Raw genomic sequence first — 21717 nt, 5'->3', positions numbered from 1 at the left:
CAAAGAAGACCACCTATTTATCATAGAAAAATTAAGTATAATGTTATAATTAAAAAGAAATATATAAAAACACACATGGATATAGTAAATATATTATACCAAAACGTGGAAGCCATCCGTCCAGTGTTTTTTTAGACTATTAATTACGAACGAACCAAGAGTTACATTTTTATACATATATATATATATATATATATATATATATATATATATATATATATATATATATATATATATATATATATATGTGTGTAGTAAGGTGGAGCAAATACCGTAACTAGGGGCCGGAAAAAACATTGTATTCCACATCGTAACCTGCAAAAACCGTATATTAGGGCCATCATATCCCGGGGTTCCACACACACACTATATATATATATATATATATATATATATATATATATATATATATATATATATATATATATATATAATGAACTTCACACAACTAAGTTGTTTGAAATCCAAACAGATGATTTGCTACCGAAACCTAAAAGTGCATCTTTCAGTGATTTAAAACGTGGCCCCATATACTAATTTGTATGTCCTGGCACAATATGTGTAGCGCCTATTATTCCCTAATGGTCAGATACGTCTGTGTGTGTGTGTGTGTGTGTGTGTGTGTGTGTGTGTGTGTGTGTGTGTGTGTGTGTGTTTACAGAACAGTATGAACTCTTCCCCCCCTCTCTCTCTCTCTGTCTTAAACACATTCCCAAAAGATGACAACTATTAATGCTTGCTCCTTTACCAGAAACAAATAGCATCTTTTCAGAAGAGGAGAGTATAAATCTGGCAGTACGCCCTCGCCTTGTCTGAAGAGGCCAACAATTTCAAATAGACGGAAACAGATAATTTGCACTTGTGCAAACACCACCTCCATCTCCATCACCACCACCACCACCACCACCGCTGCTAATGCCAAAAGCCATGATACCCAACTTGATGAACACATCTGGCCAGAATATAAATTCTTCATCGGAGGCAAGCGTCACTTCCATAAATCATCGAGCGTTTATAAACATGTGAGAATGAAACTCATAATCATTTGGTGACAATGAAATAATAGAAACTTGGATACTATTTTGTTTCTTTACTAATGAGTCGACAGTTATAAAGGCCAAAAACTATTCGAGCATAAAGGCATGAGTAAGGAACTAAAAATAAATAAATAAATACAACTTCAAGGTCAAAAACTTGCCAACGATGAGTGTTAGGTGAAATAGATTCTGACCCAGTAAACAGCAATTCTTCCCTCGTTGTCAGAAACATCGCTCATAGAATATGAGGACCAAAGGAAAAAATAAGGGAAGCAAGAGTTATAAGGCTGCCAGTTCAAATCATCATCATCATCATCATCATCATCATCATCATCATCATCATAATAATAATAATAATAATTGTTATTGTTGTTGCTACCCAAATTCCAAGAACACAAATTCCAAGAACACAAATTCCAAGAAATCCTATAAACTGTGCCTACCCCCCCTCCCCGTTTATAAAAAAAGAAAAGTCATCAGCCTTGGCTAATATCATGTAAAATATTCATGAAATGGCAAGGAGGATGACAGGACTGATGGAAGAAGAAACCTACCAATGGATGCAAAGGAGAATGATACGTTGAAGAGGCTTATTGCCATCCAAATTCCAATGAAGACCAATGGTCCTTGCCAGCAGAAATCAATGGCAAGCGACTATTGCAATAACGCAAATTCATTTGCAAAGGTTATGGAAAGTGGAGAGTGCGGAAAATCTAGAGACACTTGTTGTCACCCAGACTCCAGGGAACATCACCAGTTGTTGTCAGTAAATAATCTCTGATATTGATCTGTGTGAGGACTCCAAGTGAGTACACAATAATAAGAATAAGTAAAAAAAAAAAGCTGAAAGGAACACGAAATGAGCCCAAGAGAACTGAAAGCTGCAAGAAAATCTATAAACTGTGCACCCCCTCCTTCTCCCCACCCCCCCACCCCCAAAAAAGAAAATGCGTCAGCCTTGATTGATACCATGCAAAATACTCATGAAGAGTTAAGGAGAATGGAAGGAGTGAGGAGGGATACCATTAACCAGACACCCACTCAATGAGTGCAAAGAGTACCAGGAATGAAATCCCAGTGAAGACCAATTGTTATCACCAGCGAGAAATCAATGGTAAGCAACTGTTGTGATAATGCAAAGTTATTTGTAAGGACTATTGAAAGAAGTGGAGAGAACACTGCGAGTCATTATCAGTGAGTAATCTCTGATAATCACCTGTGTGAGAACTCCTAGTGAGTATGAATAATAATAATATTCGGTTTCACATCTGTTTTATATGCTGCTATGTATGTACTGAACAGCTTTTAGAAATCCACTTCCAAACGGACATATCTCTGGCTAGGTTGTTAATCATCCCTCTTTCTCTCAAGCCCATCCTTATCACTTCCTCCCATATTTTCCTTGATCTTCTGTGAACTGGATCTGCTACCTCAACTGTTGTATATATACTGACCCAAGAACATTCATCCATTCTTCCAATATGGCCACACCATCGTAGCCTCCTCTTTTGCACACATTTCCCTGTACTGTCCAGATCTAATTTACCTCTGAGGTCATCAGATCTAAGCCTGTCTTTTAGACTTACATTACATTACATTACATTACACATCCATTGCATCATTCTCATATCGTTACTCTCCATGCAATGCATGTCCTCAACAAAGCTTCTTTCTTAGAACTGAACGCCTGTCGAACTCTGTTTTGGTTTCCTGCTTTCCAACTGACTTCAAGTCCAATGTAAACAAGTTCTAGATGAACCATCCACTTAAATAATCCAATTTACCAAACGGTGGCTTCTTTTTTTTGTTGTTGTTGATACGGAGCAGCGAAAGAATACAATCCTCTATTTCTAGACATACAAAATATAATGATTTTTTTTTTCTTCTTCCAATATTTATCCAATTTCTCATCTACTGCTAGGGAGTAGCACTCGTGCACACGCGCATCTAGTTGAAACTAAGCACATGGTGTTGTGATTGACTGATCGCCATGTTACGTCAGACAGCAGCCAAACCGGAGCTGTTGACGTCATGTTCTGGGGAAAGCCGAGCGAACGCTGAGTTACGCCTGGTTTAAAGGATTCATTAGTACCCACCCATCATTGGAGCTTAACAGAGCTTCAATCGTTGCTTCCTCTTAACCAAACATCCACAGCAAAATCTTATCAATAACCACTTGTCTTAAACTCTTTAGTTCTTGTCCAGAATTCTCCCTATATTATAAAAACAAAAATGAAATCATTTTTTAAGCGATTAATAGGAATTTGTAGGCATTACAACATAAATCTACTCTACTAAGTATTGTTGAGTTATCTCCCTTTGTTTCTTTTTAAAGTTGTTTGAACATCTGTTTTATGAGAGGGGGGTGCGCTTCAGAGCACGCTTTCTTGCTCCTTGACACAATACAAAATCGGCTTCGCAATCTAGTGGGAGGATTGATCTCTGCTGTTCTTTCCTGTTTTACAGAAGAGGCGTTGCTAGTTTTTTTTTCTCTCTCTCTCTCTCTCTCTCTCTCTCTCTCTCTCTCTCTCTCTCTCTCTCTTTTATTTATTTAAAATGTAAGGGAAAGATGAAAAAATACTTTTGATTTTTTTTTTTTTTTTCTCGATATACAATCCTTTAATTATGCTATGCCAAAAATAAATTTACCATTTTAACGTTTTCTGATACTGAACCACAACCCGGAAAAACAGCACCCGCCCATACTTCACCACATTCTAACCCTAACTCTAACCTTAACCCATACTCCATCACACCCTATTTCACTCACAATTTCGTTTTCCATTTCGTTTTTTATAAAAAAAAAAAAAAAAACAACTTTTTTTTAGATGAATGCCCTGTTGCTTGTGTATCACCTTATCAAAACTCATCAACATAATTTTTATCCTGATAGCAAATAAGTAATTGAAGTATTTAAGGGAAGGGCATCCTAGCTAAAGGCACGGTTGGGGTAGGAACTTGTTAAATATCTGGTTTACAGTGACCTGGAAAACCGCCATTTATTTTCCAAAAAATAGTTTTTTGGTCTTCAAACGATTTTCTATTTATTTTAAATAGGAGTTTGGTCACATTTTTTTTAAAAACATTATTTTCTAAGGTTAATTTGGACATTTCAGAAAAACAAATACCCTTAGAAATATTTTATTAAATTATTAAAATCATTTTGTTTTCTGAGCATTTTGGTATATTTTCAAAAGAAGAAGAAAAAAAGACTCGTTTTTGTTTTTTCATTATTCTGGTAGTATTAATCTCGAGGAGTTAACGAGAAAAGGATACGTTTGGTTTAAATTGAAGGAGTTTGGTAAAAAAATATATATATATATATATATATATATATATATATATATATATATATACATATATATACTGCAGGTTGTCAAGCACCGTACCACATTTCACAGGTAGAAAGAGGCTGTAGCGCCAATCTTTCATTTGAGGAAAGTGCAAGTGTTGACAACATTACCACGCCCTAACTTTCACTTAAAATATGTCGGTGAGGAGAGGGCATGATTCAGTCATTTTTTTTTTTTTTTTGCACCAATTCTAACAGACTATTTCCAAAAAATGAATTTTATTTTTAGAAATATTTTCTGTTTAGAAATGGTTATCAAGGCTTTGACCGAGAGGCGCACAACTGAACCATGCCAGAGTAGTGAAAGTCTTTTAAAAATGAAAATTAGCAAGGAAAACAGCTGAATTCGGTTTCCACCCCCTCCCCTCGCATTTCCATGTAGAACGGGATTATATTTTGTATCTCTAGAAATAGGGGATTGTATTCTTTTGCTGCTCCGTATAATTCAAATAACTTGGTGATATGGATTGGATGTGAGTGATGTGAGTTCGTTCTCGAATCCTTGTCGCCAAATCTGATATATCCATGCGGGAATATAATCAGTATAAATTAATCAGATGAAATGAGACTCAACATACAAAGTAAGTTATAACAAGTTTATTGCACAAAGGTACAATGTAATAAATAAGAGATGAACACTCGAATGTATGGTGAATGCTAGGGTATCAAAATTATCTCACTCGCTTTCATTGGTTATCAGTTGCTAGCGTCTTTTACCACAGCCACCAAGAGTAAGAAGAAGGCCTGTTAACTGAAATTGCCTGCAGACAATATAGGTAAGATTTGTCAAACTGTCAGTACTATATGAGGGCCATTTGAAAAGGAGCAATAAGACATTTTTAAAAAGAAAAAGGAACACAGTTCGATTAATACTGAAACTGAACTTTATTCAATATAAAATATAAATATTATCTATGTAAAATTAAGTAATTTTAAAGCAATATACAATTTAATACTGATAAAACTGAATTATGAAGTTAGGAAACAAAGAATTAAAAAACATAGTATAAACCAACGATGAATAATTTTAAAAGTGAAAGCCATCGATAAATAATTTTAAGAATGAAAACAAACGATAAAATATAAAAAAATTGAAATCAAACAAATAATTTAAATACAAACAAACAATAAAAGTTACTAGTGCAGAAATATTTTTTAATTTAATTTAGAGAAAAATCACATGGGTTGAATGTCATTTTTTGAAACTTTAGAGCTGAGGATTGATAAAGTGAATATTATCTATGTAAAAATTAGAAAAGATAGTAAACAAACATTTACAATAATAATAATCACAGTGTAGTATCTGTTCTGATGCTACACTTCATTTGTTCATTTGTTCTGTCCTCCGTCAGTGGAGAAGAACTCCTTCATGACTGAGATAATTTTTATTTTATTTTTTGTTCCTATCCAGAGTGCCCCTTTTTGGGGAACTAGATTTTCCCAGATTAAAAACTGACCTTGTGTCTAACTATACCCTAGTGGGGAGGCAAATAAATAAATTTAAAAAAATATATTTTTTTGACAAATATTCTCATGTAAAAAATTATTTGTTTATAATTCTAAAAAGAAACAATCAATTTTAATATATAACGTTCAGTCACCGCTAATTTTATTAATAGCCGCGTGGTGAATAATTTTCAAACCGACTTTAGAAAAAAATATAGAACTTTAAAATATTTGGAAATACTCAATGAAAGGTGTTATTTATTATTAAAAAGACATTTTGACAATTATTCTCATGTAAAAATTATTTGTTTATAATTTTAAAAGCTAAAACAAAATTAAATTAAATTTTCAACCTTACTGATAGACTTTTTTAGCCTTATAAGAAAATAATCAGTTAAAAATATCAACATAATATTTGCTGTATTAGCAATAAATAGTATTGTTTCTTTAATTTATATTAACAATGTTATCAAACGTTATGAAAGTACTTGAATACAGTTCTAATTAAATGCACGTTTAATTATTAACAAATAACATTACTTACTTTACTATATTTGGTTGGAATAAAATTTTCCCTTCTAATGGCATTATCTAAATTGAGACTTGCTCTTTCTCTTTAGGAAAAGAAAATATATGTACTTTGGGGCCTTTTGGATAATTTCCCCGGCAATTTGGAACAACGCAAGAATAAACTATTTTGGACAGCAAACTGAAAACTAGACGAAACTGCTGCTGATAGGGACCGTTAGCCTAGGCAATGTATGTGGATCCGATAATGACGTCACACTGTCATGTGCATCGGCCTTTTTTTACTCTCGGTAGCAACGCTTTTACAGACTGAGTAATCCCTTCTCAGGGAGTGTCAGGATCTTCCACTATATCTATATATATATATATGTTTAATGGGAGATAACTCCTAAATATTCTGAGCCAAGTGCTTTCTAGAAACAAGGTTGAATCTCGATGCAGAGTCTGCAAAAACATCTATATTTTTCCGCTTTTCCATAGAAAAAGAGATGTTTTGCTTGAACAAATACAGGCGTGGAGTTATTGTATTTATTTGCTTCTCCACCAAAACAAATTAGGCACAAGGCCGTTTTTAATGTGGGGTAAAAACCAGCTCCCCTAAAAGTAGGCAAAAAGGGGGCACTCTGGTTACCAAAAATAATAATTGTTCCAGTATAGAGGGTTTCCCCTCCATTGACTGGTACAAATTATCTTCAGTGCAGCATCTGCAGAACAGATACTACACTTTGATCCCGGTCCGAAGTCCGTAGTGAATGTAAGTGAGAGTTAAAATGAACAAGTAAAAGCTGAGGTTAGATATGCCTCTCTAAAAAAAAAGCTGACTATAATCGAAGGCAACCTGAAGGCTCCTTTTTCATTTCCTACTATACCGACGTGCAAGAGAGGGTGCTGTTCTATCCCAAGATTACTCCACTTACCCTTGATCTTCACCTTATAACACAGAGGGGGTATCAAGTAGATTTATTTTTAGTATGACAATCTAGTCAATTAACAAGCACTAATCATTACTTCAAGTGGGTCAATCAATGTTTCTCTAACAGGACACCAGTTTTATTATGGAAATCACCCCCCCCCCAGACAAGGCATATGAAGCCACTTGATGTAAGAAGTTAACAGAACAGAAGATGATTATAGTAAAGATAGGAGATGCTTATTGACCTTAGTCTTAAAAAGACCAAGGCTGTAGGTAGGTGGAAAACAGTCAGCAGGAAAAGAGTTCCACAAACTTGCAGTTCTTAGAAATATGCTAATAGAATAGGAAGCTGTATTACCATGAGGTTGTAAAACAGAGAGAAACTACTAGACCAATGAGTCAAACGAGCTGGAAGAAAGGAAGCAGAGAATAGATCATACAATTCTAAAGAGCACATGGCATAATAGTATTTATAAAAAAAAAGACTGAGACTAAAGAGTTTAGAGAAGGCTATAGGTAGGAGAAAACAGGGAATGGGAAAGAAAGTTCCACAGTCTTGCAGTTCTTGGAATGAAGCTCTTGGAATAAGAAGCTGTATTAAAATAAGGTATCAACGCAATGAAGTGATAGAGACCACTAGAACAACAGGTAAAACGAGCTGGAACAAAGGAAGCAGGGAATAAATGAAGAACACATACTATAACCTAGTTTATAAAACTCACTATGTTTGTCTGTCTGTCTCTATATTTTCAAACTCTATCTCCTCCGAAACTAAAAGTCGACGAGCAGCGCTAGGGGCCTCAAATGATTGGATTTCTTACGGACCGTTATTTTATGGGTCTTTAACCGGTTAAAATAGTTTTTTAAGGGGTCAAAAATGGGTCAAAATAGAAAAAAATCGTTATACATTTTGTACATTCATCTTAGTTTATTTTTAATCAGTTCATATGCGTGTCATGTTGGTACAGTGGTAACGTCACCAGCTTTGAATGCTACAGTTTTGATTTCCATTTCGATTCCAACTGATGGCACCCAAATACTTTTTTGTTACTTTTGAAATCACGGCTCTATAATAACATATATGAAATCTGGACACAACCGGGCGCTCGCTAGTAGTATTTATATAAAAAAAAAGAAAGACTTAGACTAGCAACATCACGTCTGTGAGAGAGAAGTTGCAGAGAAGAAGAAAGGGAGGAGATAATCAAATTACAGATACGTTTCTGCACCTTTATCAAGAACCCTCAAATGGGACAGAAATTTACTATCCCAAATATGTACTCCAAACATGATATGATAATACGGTGTCAGAAAGTGCTTCGAGTGATAGAGAGAATCAGTTTATAAGAAACTACAAGAATAGGAAACTGTATTACAATGACGTATCAAAACAGTGAAGTGATGAAGACCAATAGACTGAAATCAAATGAGCTGTAACAAAGGAAGCAAGAAATAAATCGGGCAATTCAAATAACATATGCTATAATAGTATTGATAAAAAAAGACTGAGATTAGCAACATTACGTCTTTGAAAGAGGTGTTGCGGATACATTCCTGCACCTTATATCAAGTACTTCCAAATGAAGCAGAGAGTCATCAGGCCAAATATGACAACAATACTCCATAGATGGTCTGATAGTATATTCGGAGAGAAAAAGAATTGCATCATGTATGACGCTCACATTACACATTTTCTATCATTTAATTTCTGGCCATGCAACACATGTTCTCATATTTCACTTCTATACATCATAATACTGCATGCCTGTAAACAAACACTCTCTCATAACGAATACATATCTATCTATATATCTATAAAAGTGAAATTGTTTGTCTGTGTGTGTATCTGTGTTTGTACATTTCCCTACCAAACTACTCTGTCAATTTTAAATCTACAGACTCGAGATTTTACGGAAGGGGTATTGAGATTTGCGAAAATCTTTTTAATCAGTTTTCGTCCAGATATTTGGCTGTCAAAGAGTCAAAGTTCCACGATTTCACCTTTTAAAACTCTACCAAACTCCTCCGCCAATTTTTGGTCCAAACACTTGAGATTTTAGATGTAGGTAGCTTGGACATGGATCAAACTTTTTATGTTGATTTGAGCCCAAAACAATAAATGTTAAGGGGTCAAAATTGGGGTCAAAGTTTAAAAAAAATTGACTTCTGAGGTCTCTACCAATTTATTCAGCCAATTTTTTATCTAAACATTTGAAATTTTACATAAAGTGTATTCAGACATAGGCTTTTTAATCGGTTTTTGGCCGAAAATTTGGCTGCCAAGAGGTCAAAGTTCCAAAGATTTGACCTTAGCAGTCTCTAGCAAACTAGTCAGCCAATTTTGGGTCTAAACATTTGAAATTTTACATAAAGTGTATTCAGACATAGGCTTTTTAATCGGTTTTTGGCCGAAAATTTGGCTGCCAAGAGGTCAAAGTTCCAAAGATTTGACCTTAGCAGTCTCTAGCAAACTAGTCAGCCAATTTTGGGTCTAAACATTTGAAATTTTACATAAAAGATATTTAGACATGCAGCAAGCTTTTTAGTCAGTTTTTTGGCGCAAAATTGACTGTCAAGAGGTCAAAGTTGAAAGAGTTGACCTTTGCAGACTCTACCAAACTCCTCCGCCAATTTTGGGTCTAAACACTTGAAATTTTAGATGTAGGTTATCTGGACATGAGTCAAACTTTTTAATATATATATACTAAGACTTGAAGTTCTGAACTATATATATACTAAGACATGAAGTTCTGAACAGAACATATGGCCTGAGCAAAGCCTGGCTGAACTGCTAATATATAATATATTAGCAGGCTGCCCGGCATTACCCGGTTGTAAGGTACGCTTAAATCTGATATTATAATTCATACAGATTACGTATTAATTATTATAGAGATGATTCTCTATTGATTATTATGTTGAACCTAATATATAGCAGTGAGATAAAAACTAAAAAATATATATGACTTGGGTGCTATCAGCTAGAATCGAAACCAAAATATACAACTCTCGACTCTTATTCCTTAGCCTCTGAGTACGCACACAACACACACACACACACACACATACATATATATATATATATATATATATATATATATATATATATATATATATATATAAATATAAATTCACCTGCCATCCCTTTTTTAAAAGATAGAATTGCCCGATTGTCGAAGACAAGATTCAAGCAATCAAGCAGACATATTTCTAAATATATATATTTGTATGCACACACACACACACACACACACACACACACACACACATATATATAAGTCTCCTCTTGTGGAATTGAACTCTCTCTTCCTCTTACGCATTAAGCTATATATATATATATATATATATATATATATATATATATATATATATATATATAAATTCACCTGTCATCTCGTCTTGTAAAAAAAAAATTGATCGCCTGATCGTTGAAAATAAGATGCAAGAAAGCAAGTAAGCTTCGCAGCATTTTATGATTATATAGATAACAGAGTGACCTAACATCTCTAATTTTTTAGGACAATGAAGAACCTTCAAACCAAATATGGCAATAATACTCGAATACTGACAGTAGATTTGTAGAGAAAGAGAATAGTCTCAGGTGTGAGAAAACGTTTGCCACTTTTCCTGAATTTTGGTATTTTAAATCTTTAGTACGCCTGTCGTTGGCAGACATGAAGGCCACCAATCTCTGGTGCGTAACAAGAATGAAATGTTGTCGGGATAAATAGTGATTCCACTTGCGAACAGCCTCAATAATTACCGTCTCACCTCCTACTCTATTGTGTGATGTCCTAATTCGTTTCCCTGTAGTGTGTTTATCATGGAAGGCACTGGTCATCATCTTCGGTTGAGGACAGCAGAAATGGCTTCACCTGACGCGTTGTACTCAGTTTTGAAAGGTGAACTTTTTGTCTGTTGATTGTAAAGACATCCGGAATGTGATTTACCTTGTATTGTACAAGAAATAGACTTGCTGCTTACGGAAGTGATTTGGCATGGAGACAGTTCAGTTATTACTAGCCGAAGTTTGGAAAAATGCTGAAAAATAAAATTAAAAAAAACAATACAGAAGATATACAAGACAGAGATTAGGGATATGTGTTTTAAATTAAACAACAATAATAATAATAACAGTAATAATAATAACAACAACAATAATAATAATAATAATAATAATAATAATAATAATAATAATAATAATAATAATAATAATAATAATAATAATAATAATAAAGTCTTTGCAAAACTAATTGTGTTTGCGGCTTTAAGAAGTCTAGCTATATCAAAAAATGAAGTTCTTTAACATCCAAGAAAAAACAGACGGCTCTCTGAATGTTCACAGTTTTACTGGGATTTTTTCCCTTGGCACCAAAGTCAACAGTCTAGACCAGGGGTCGGCAACCTACGGCACGCGTGCCACAGGTGGCACGCCAAGCAATTCTAATGGCACGCCGAGCCTCCAAATCTTTTAAACTTCATACAGCCAAAAGGAAACAGTTCTCCTTGGAATTATGAGGATATCTGCGATCTCTTGCGTACTCTTGCCACCTAAGTGCATGCCCACAACAAGAAAACGCGTTTTATTTTTGTCCGTGCGAACCGTAGGCGTTAGATGCTCCATGCTCGTTCAAAGTATGTTCTGTCAGATACTATAATTTTGAAATGCGTTTTGAATTGAGTCTGGTGACTCAGTCTCACCGACCCAGATGAAATACAACGTAGCGTGAGAGAGTTGCAAATGTAAAATTTAGTCAAAAATCATAATAAAAAAATCTAATAAATATATAAAAAGTAACTTATCAGACGAAAATAAATGACCATTAAGTAAATGAATGATTCCTCTACAAAAATCAACAATAAAAATAATCAAGAATTCATAAATTTGGAAATTAAAGCAATATTTTCAGAGATAGGTTGATAAAATCCGCCCAAAATTTCAACGAATCGCCGGAAGTTTTGTTTACATCAGCAGCAGCGCTGACATTTGAAATCTACGGATGCCTTGAAGTGTATATAAAATTTAACTTGAAATTATAAAAAGTGTATATGTAAACCAAAAAATCTTTTGACTATGATTATCTTAATTAAAATAAAACACTTACCAGTGATAATAACAACACGTGTAACATGGAGTTTATTTGTTTTTGTTTAAATTTATTTTAATATTTATACAAATAAAAAAACAATGCCGGAAAAAAAGTTAAGAAAAGTATATAAATTTTTATTTGTAATTATAAAACTTTTGTTTTTAGCTTTTTATTATTATTTAAGTTTTGTAATGAAACTAAGTATATGCTACCATATTCAAAATATGATAAACCTTATTAGGAAACAAATTATTTTTTGGTAGTCATTTTTTTTTCAATATCTGTCTGGCTGTCTGGCTGTCGTTCGTTTAGCAGAAAGAGAGAGAAAGAGTGAGAAATGATTATAATGTTCTGGAACAATATGTAAAACCCCTCCTTTTTTCACACTAAATGACACTATTTACCATCCCTTGTGAAGAGACGATGACTGGCAATGGGTCATTTTGGGGTTAAAGCTTACCAAAACAAAACAAACTTCCATTTTTGTTATCTCCCTATACTGTAACTCTCTAACTTACCACTTACCCTTTCTTTCACTAAGCTTGTCATAAATCTGTCATCAGCTCTAAGAGAGATTAAAAACACGTGGACTCTATTTGAAAAAAGGAGAATGTTTGTTGTGAGTACTTTAAGCTTTAAATAATGATTATAAATAGAAGGGATAACTTTCAGTTTATATTTTTTTTTTGTTTTTAAATATTTTTACATGGTTTTTTTTTTTTCGTAACATTTACTAAGTGTTCCGATACAGATAAAATAGCTATTTTAGCAGATCTTCGAAAGAGCAAATTTAATTTTAAGGGAAAGACTAAAGAAACTTTAATTTTTTTAGCATGATAAAAATAAAAAAATTACACAGCTCATAAATCTTTTTTAAAAAATAAAAGAATGTACATATTTTAAACTTTAGCGTTTATTTTCAAAATGAAGGGATAAAGGTTTAAAAAAAAACAACACATTATTTTATTCATTTTTTTATGATCTTTAAATAAAGATATAAATTAGAGTGTTCCAAGACGAATTTTTAATAGAAATTCATACTTTCATACTTTTAGACAGAGGGGGGGGTAAAAATAAATAAAAGAAGTATGAAAATGAATTTTTCAGAAAATAATTTTATTTCCATTCGAAAGAGCGTAGAATTTTACATAAAATCTGAAAAAATGAAAAGGATTTGATGAATAGAAAAAAAATTATCGATTTTTAAAATCATAGAAAATTTTCAAGAATTTACAAATTTACAAATTGAAATTGAAACTATTACGTGAAAACGCTCACGCGCAGTAAGGAAGCTTTGACTTTTTTGTGATATTTTTTACGATAAAATTAATTATATGAGATTTTATTTTAAAAAGTTTTACTTTTCTTTAAGAAAAATCTTTCCTAAACACAATGAGCTAAAAAAATTTTGAAAATTATTAGTTTTAAACATTTTATTTGCTGTTTGAAATTGAGGGGTGTTAAATTTAGGAAGGGTGCTAGAGTTACAGAATTGTTCAGTGGTCAGAATATGAATACAAGATAAGGTATAATTGCCTTTCAAATTCTTGAAATTGTACTTTTAATTTTCAAGCTCGTAACTGGGATTAGAAGAGATGAGCAATTTCGATCATCTTCATACTAAACAAAATGGTATGATTGGAGGAATACGTGGATGAAATATTTTTTTTAAATTGTGAATGCCACGCACGAATAGGATCCTAGCTCGAGCTAATCAAAACCTTTAGACTTTTTCTGGGACACCCTGTACATAATTTTTCTCCACAATTTTTATTAAAATGTATCCTGGGTCTCCCACAGCAAAGGCAAGAATAATTTGTTTGGTATTTTATATATATCATAATTGATGTTTACGTAATTAGGCCTATTTATATTTTCAGAATACCCCTGCTGTTAGATATGACTGAAAAAAAAAGAAAACTTGATCATCGCCCATTTCAAGACAATTGGACAATAGAATATGGATTTGTGGAACAAAAGGATCGTGCTGTTTGTGCTTTCTGTTGCGAAAGTGTTGTGTGTCGCACATCTAGTGTACAAAGGCACTTTCAAACCAAACATCAATCTAAGTTTAAAACTTCAGAAGAAAAAGGTGAAGCCATCAAAAAAGCTATTTCTGGTTTCAAAAAACAAACTGTTATTTTGAGCCAAGCTGTTGGAATGAAGAGTAAAGCTACTGAATGTAGTTACAAAATAGCCCAGTGTGTGGCTTTAAATGGTAAACCTTTTACAGATGGTGAATACATCAAAGAAGCTTTTTTGAGTGGTGCTGAAGTTTTGTTTCGTGATTTAAAAAATAAGGACATTATACTCTCTCGAATTAGAGAAATACCAGTCTCTGCAAGATCAGTTGAGAGGCGCATATCTGACTTGGCTGAAAATGTGACAACTAAGCAAACAACTGGATTAAAGCAATCCCTTGTATTTAGTGTCGCTCTTGATGAAAGCACCGATGTAAACGATGCGTCTCGCCTAGCAGTGGTTGCAAGATATCTCGAGAATAATCACATTTATGAGGAGTTGTGTTGTTTATTACCCCTTCATGATACAACCAAAGCAGAAGATATTTTGTGTGCATTTACTGGTTATTTTTCTAAACAAGACATTAACTTGAACAAATTATTCTGCGTAACAACCGATGGTGCTGCTGCAATGGTTGGCAAGAAGAAAGGATTTGTAAAACTTCTGGAAAATCATGTTGGACGCAAACTGTTAAGTTTTCATTGTATTATACATCAGGAGGGCTTATGTGCAAAGACCTCGTCTTTGGATTTGGTCTCTGTGATGAAAACTGTTGTTGAGATAATCAACTTTCTTATTTCTCGCTCTTCATTGGTTCACAGGCAATTCAAATCGCTTCTACAAGAAGTTGAGTGTGAATATGGAGATCTTCTGTTATACAACAATGTTCGCTGGCTTAGTCGAGGCAAAGTTTTAGCTAGATTTGTTTGTTGTCTTGAGGCTATTAAGATGTTTCTTGATGAAAAACAGAAACGATTCCCTCAGCTGAATGATGAAAGCTGGTTGTTGAAGTTGATGTTTATGACCGACATAAACACACATTTGAATGAGCTTAATTTGAAATTACAAGGACAGGGACAAACAGTCCTTGATCTTTTCAGCTATTGGAAAGCGTTTACAATGAAACTTGACATTTTTACCCGTGACATCAACATCAAAGCATTTAAGTACTTTCCAAATGTGAAAAATCATGCAAATCAATTCGAAGTGAACACAGATGAGCTTCAGGAGTACGTGAAAGCACTCAAAGCAGAATTCGAAAAACGAAGCCAGGACTTCTACATTCATGGATCCTTATTTTCATATCTGATTAAGCCCGACATGCTTGATTTGACAAATGCCCAACTGGAACTTTTTAGCTGGATGGACATTGATGATTTTGAAATGCAACAGATTGAATTTAGGTCTTCAGAAATATGGACATTAAAATTTGCTGAACTAAGAAAGTCTCTGGAAGATGAAAATTTTGAAAAGTCTGGTGCTATTCTGAACTGTTGGATCTCCCTCCCAAGCTCATTCATCTGTTTGAAGAAAATTGCTTTTGCTCTTCTCTCAGCTTTTGGTTCAACTTATTCTTGTGAGCAAATTTTCTCTCACATGAAAGCAGTGTTGTCTCCACGTCGAAGTCGTCTAACACCTGAACATTCAGAAAACTGTGTTAAGCTCAAAGTTACAAAGTATGTTCCCGACATTGAGGAATTGGCAAAGACCATGCAAGGACAAGGGTCCCATTAATAATAAAAACTTTTCAGAAACAGTTTTTTCACATTATTTATAAACTTTGACATTATTATATATTTTATGAAATAAATATAGAGAACAGGTATATTGACCTTGATCGTTATAAATAATAAATGTTGGCACGCTGAATAATTTGAAACCCTAAGTCGGCACACGCTAAACAAAAGGTTGCCGACCCCTGGTCTAGACCATTCTTACAACAATGACCAATTCTCTGTTGATTGCAGTATGATGCCGGTTCTAGAAAGTCCATTATCCCAGGCTTCTCTCTCTCTCTCTCTCTCTCTCTCTCTCTCTCTCTATATATATATATATATATATATATATATATATATATATATATATATATATATATATATATATATACTAGCTGTACCCTGCCACGCGTTGCAGTGGCTCAATTTGGTGTAATGGAAAAATTTAATAAAAGAGAAAATGCATGTTTCTTATATTAGTACAGCAATCCACTGCAAAAAGTTAAAAAGAAGACGAAACTGAAAAAATGGTACTCTTGCAGAATTTGATCTGGATCCTCGAGAGTTTCTGTCAATCATTCATGTTTTGGACTTGACCAACAATCAGTGGATGAAGCCGAACATAGCAAAAATGTTGAAACGCTAAATGCTTTTTTTTTTTTTTGTTTTAAAAAATGTGATTTAGTAATTAATATTTAGTTGATGGTGGGGGGAGGGGGGTTACTATACACAGATTCGAAAAAGTCGTCCAAAAACAAATAAATGAAAGCAAAGGTAAGGTAATTTACGTTTCTACCTAATTGGATAATTGTTTAGTGTTTTTATGTAATGTAAAACGTTTAATTGGCTCAAAAAACAGAAATGGTCGCGAATTCTGTTGAATACGTTAAGTTTGGGAAAGTAAGTTGAAAACTAAAAACTATACAAAACAGTGTCTGAAACTCACCGAACATATGTTACCATGACATAGGCTGGCATAATCGGTAGGTTTCTGACAGTATTTTATATAGTTTTTTTAGTTTTAACTCACTTTCTCTAACTTAAAGTAATCAACAGTGTCCACCACCATTTGTAGCTTTCAAATACACCAATAAACACTGTTTTTCGAGCCGACTAAACGTTACATTAAATGAAAAGGGTTTATATTACTAAACACAGATACAAAGAAGTTGTCAAAAAATAAATATATAACAAATAAATGTTATCAAAGGCAAGAAAAGTAAGTGTTCTACCTAACTGGATAAGATTTTAGTGTTTTTATGTAATGCATAATCGGTTCAAAAACATTCAATGTTTATCGGTATATCTGAAAAATACAAATGGCGGCAGACTGTATCGAACACGTTAAGTTTGGGGAAATTTTGGGAAAATGAGTTTAAACTAAAAAACCATACAAAATACTGTTAGGAACTCACTCAATATATGTTACCATGATGTAGGCTGGTATATAATCGGTGGTTTTAAACTTTTGCTCGATACAGGTGACGACTTTTAAAAATCCCTTTTAGTGATTACCTGGTTTGAGGATATGATACAACTAAACGGCAAATCTGCTCAAAAAAATCCGGTATTATTTTACTTTAAGGCCCGTTTCACGTTCATATATAACGAAATATTTTATTGTAGATTTCGGTGTGCTAAAAACGAATCTGCAAACCGTTTACGTAGCAAAAAAAAAGTTTTCATGACATTCATGAAATTACTTTTTCGAAAAGTGGGTGATCACTTTTCAATGTAAATTTAACTTAGAATGAGCACCCACTTTCTGGCCACCTGAGAGAGGGGCATTTTTCTGTTTCTTGGCTAAAAAGTTTTTTGTTTGATTTCTTTTGCATGGTAATAACCCCTGAACTCTGGGACTATTTTCCATTTAACAGCCGTAGCCTTCGTTTACGCTATGCGTAAGCATAAACGAAAGCTGTTTAGCCAATAAACATGGGAAAAAATCCCCCCTCTCTCAGGTGGCTAGAAAGTGGGTGCTCATTTTAAGTTAAATTTACATGGAAAAGTGATCGCCACTTTTTCGAAAAAGTAATTTCTTCATATCATAAAAACTATTTTTTTGTGACGGAAACGGTTTGCAGATTCGTTTTTAGCACACCAAAATCTACAAAAAAATTTTTGTTATTTACGAACGTGAGACGCACAGCCCTTAATGGAAAATTATATCAAAAATCCGGGGGAAAATAGTTTTCAATAAAAACAGCAAATGAATTCGATAGAAAAAAAATGGATGCTATTTTTTTTTTTTTTCTGTGTGTTTCTTGGCTAAAAAGTCTTTTTTGTTTGATTTCTTTTGCATGGTATTAACCCCTGAACTCTGGGACTATTTTCCATTTCACAGACGTAGCCTTTGTGTATGCTATGCGTGAGCATAAACGAAAACTGTTAAATATGCATTCGCGTACCAAACTGCCTTGTCAAAAAAAACCTTTAAGCCAATAAACACGAAAATAAATGCCCCTTTCTCAGGTGGCCAGAAAGTGGGTGCTCATTTTAAGCTAAATTTAGATGGAAAAGTGATCACCCACTTTTCGAAAAAAAAATTTCTTCAGATCATGAAAACTATTTTGGTACTCCTTGGGCGTTGAGTTCCATGGCGACCCGCAGAATTATTTAATGGTCGTTCCCTTAGTACCCCCCTAGTCAAGGCTAATGCATGCGCACGTAACATTTTTTATTTATTTACTTACGTGGTGGAGTTTCTATACTGATAGGTTTTTTGAAATTTTTTCACTGGATTATTATTGATTGAACACTAACCAGATTATGAAAAAAAATTGAAAAAAAAAAAAAATCATTTCAACATTTGAAAGGGGTACTCACTTTTTAGTTACCACGTTCTGGTAAATCGGTCACTTTTTATTTTATTTTTTTTTTTTTTCTAAATACGGAAGTGTCTTCGGGAGATATAAAATGGTCGCATGTTGACGAAGCAATGTATCGGGAGGCGTACGGGATTAAAAATTATTGGTAAATTTTTAGATTAGGTCCACCTCCTCAATTTTCTTTTAAATGACGACTTGAAATGGTTTTCGACTATGCTGAATACGAAAATCGCATCGAAATTTTGCAGAAATAAGTAGTTATCAAGATATATAAAGTTGTATTATGCATTGTAATCTTTGGCGGCCATCTTTTTTACGTGTGTGTATTTGTTTATGGCGCGTGTGCACGTAAAAAGATGGCCGCCGAAGAATACAATGCATAATACAACTATTTATTTCCGCAAAATTTCAATGCAATTTGCGTGTTCAGCATACTCGGAAACCTATAAATGTCGTCATTGAAAGGAAAATTGTGGAGGTGGACCTAATCTAAAAAAATACCAAATTATTAAACATTTCTCCAGCATGTTAGTGAAATTTATAATACTTTAAAAAAATTAAAAAGAAACAAAAGTTTTGAAAAAAAACTCACCTTTCACAAAAACAATTTAAAAAAAAAAACACAAACTGACTAAATAAGTAAAAAAGAAAAATAAATAATTAAAAATCTCGAAACTTTATTTTCATGAAAACAATAAAAAAAAAAGTCCTGCTCTCTCTATTTTTTTTCTTTGAGAAACAAATATATTTCTGACTTACAAATGCGGTAGAGACTCATTATTTTTACTTTCTATGGTTTTGATATACCGCGTTTTTATTGCTTACAAAATAGGTGACTGATTTATCAGAACGTTGTAACTAAAAAGTGAGCACCACTTTCAAATGTCAAAATAATGATTTCTTTTTTACATTTTTTTTTTTTAATAATCTGTTTAATTAGTGTCCAATCAATAATAATCCAGTGAAAAAAAATTCCAAAAACCTATAAGTATAGAAATTAAGCATGGGAGTAATGGTTGTACAACAACGTCGCCTTTCGCACTTTTACAAACAATTTTTAAAAAAAGTAACTAAACCATTTATTGATAATTTGTACAAACATTTATTTATTTACGTAGGCTTAACTCCTTTCATGAATAAGAAAAGTTTTACTCTTTAAGAATAATAAAAGGAAAAAGTTACTGAACATTTATAAAAGGACTTCTTTTCATGAAGGCCAGAGGAATAGTTGGCCGAAAATTCGTGAAACAACAACTAATAAAGATGAGAATAATAGTCCGCAATAAATAAAAATGGTGCTAATGCAGAGAGCGATCCGCGCTATTTTTTAAATCATATTTCCACGTTTAAATAACGTTTTATGATGTTTTTTTTATTTATTTATTCAATTGTAAGGTTAAAGTACAGAATAGGTACAAAACATCCTTACCTCCCCATGTTAAGAATGACTTTTTAAATAATAACATTATTTCAGCACGGATCACTCTCTGCATGAGTAATCTTATATAGAAAAACAAAAAAAAAAAAACTCAAAAGCAAGCAACAAACTTTTTTTTTTTGGCCTTATATAATAAAGAAAAGATGTGTAAATTAAAAAATTTGGAAGATAAACAAATGAAATATGTTTTTTTTTGTTTTTTTTTTTTTTACTTATCGAGTTAACAGAAAATGAAACCTTTCGTCAATTCGTGGCTGTGAAATGAATCGAACCGGAAGTTCAATTTTATCAACAGAACAGATTCGCAGAAACGATTAAATAAATATATTTATTTTATTTAATATTTTAATTTTAATTAGGTAAATTTATTTTAATAACATAAAAACATACCTCGACTCTAAAAATGGGTTGTCTGAAAATTTCAAATAAATTGGTAACGTAGAAATATAGTTTTATTCTTTTAGAACGAACAAACTTTACATTTTTATATATATAGATATATAGTTGTAGTGCTCCAGCTGCTAGTTTGTTTACAAAACCATCCATAGCCCTTGAGCCCCTGTAGGGGCATAGGCCATGTACAACTTTTTGTAGATGCTTTTGTAGCGAGGAGTTCTTTTTACAGTGGGAGGGTGCTGGCCCCACGCCCAACCTTCCCAGAAGGTACATACAGCGCCTAGCCTTCCCAAATGGTCACCCATCTGGTACTGGCCTGGCTCAACGTTGCTTAACTTTGGTGATCTGGTGAGAACCGGTGTGTCAACACGATATGTATATATATATACAGTAGCAAAAGCACCAGTCGTTGACTGGGTTCAAAAACAGCCTACAGAAAATGGACGCTGATTTATTAAAGTATGATAAGTTATGAAAAGGAAGGGTTGTAAAGAGATAGTTTCGAATTTGGGGGTATCAAAATCAAAGCAAAATATGATGAAAGTAAAAATAAAATAGATAAACCCCATAATGTGTTATACCATACCTGTTCACACTGAAACACTTATAACAATATTCTGCGGATCTATATTAAAAAACCTTGTTAAACTTTGTGACATATTTCCATTCTATGGAGGTCAGGCGCGAACGAACACCCCATAATTTTATTATACCATATTTCTTCAAACTGAAACATAATTATCAAAGTACACTTACGCAGATAGATATGAAAAGTCTTTATTAAAGTTTGTGCCTTTTTCCATTCTATGGAGGCCAGGCGCGAACGCAGACCCCACAATTCTATTATGCCATCCCTATTTAAGTTAAAACATACTTATCAAAGTATTATTATGTACATCTATATCAAAAACACTTGTAAACGATTTTTTTTTAATTTTTAAATTTTTTATTT

At 33.2% G+C, this 21717-nt stretch overlaps 1 protein-coding gene and 1 pseudogene across 1 annotated transcript; one reads left to right on the top strand and one right to left on the bottom strand.

Annotated features, from left to right (window-relative positions):
• Positions 1 to 14265: 14265 nt before the first annotated feature.
• Positions 14266 to 16122, top strand: LOC145249349 (general transcription factor II-I repeat domain-containing protein 2-like). The gene has a single exon (XM_080110924.1). The coding sequence runs from the start codon at positions 14266 to 14268 to the stop codon at positions 16120 to 16122; it is 1857 nt and encodes a 618-aa protein (XP_079967050.1).
• A 4911-nt stretch (positions 16123 to 21033) lies between these two features.
• On the bottom strand, positions 21034 to 21150 carry LOC145249787 (5S ribosomal RNA; annotated as a pseudogene).
• Between the last annotated feature and the right edge of the window lie 567 nt (positions 21151 to 21717).

This window comes from Euprymna scolopes, chromosome 28 (genome assembly GCF_053919585.1).
Source record: "Euprymna scolopes isolate OS-2025 chromosome 28, ASM5391958v1, whole genome shotgun sequence".
In the NCBI taxonomy this organism is placed as follows: domain Eukaryota; kingdom Metazoa; phylum Mollusca; class Cephalopoda; order Sepiida; family Sepiolidae; genus Euprymna; species Euprymna scolopes.
The sequence above is the reverse complement of the archived record's forward strand: the minus strand, read 5'-3'. Positions and strand labels throughout refer to the sequence as shown.

Coding starts and splice junctions, on each gene's coding strand:
- LOC145249349 (XM_080110924.1), top strand. CDS start 14,266: ATGACTGAAAAAAAAAGAAAACTTGATCATCGCCCATTTCAAGACAAT.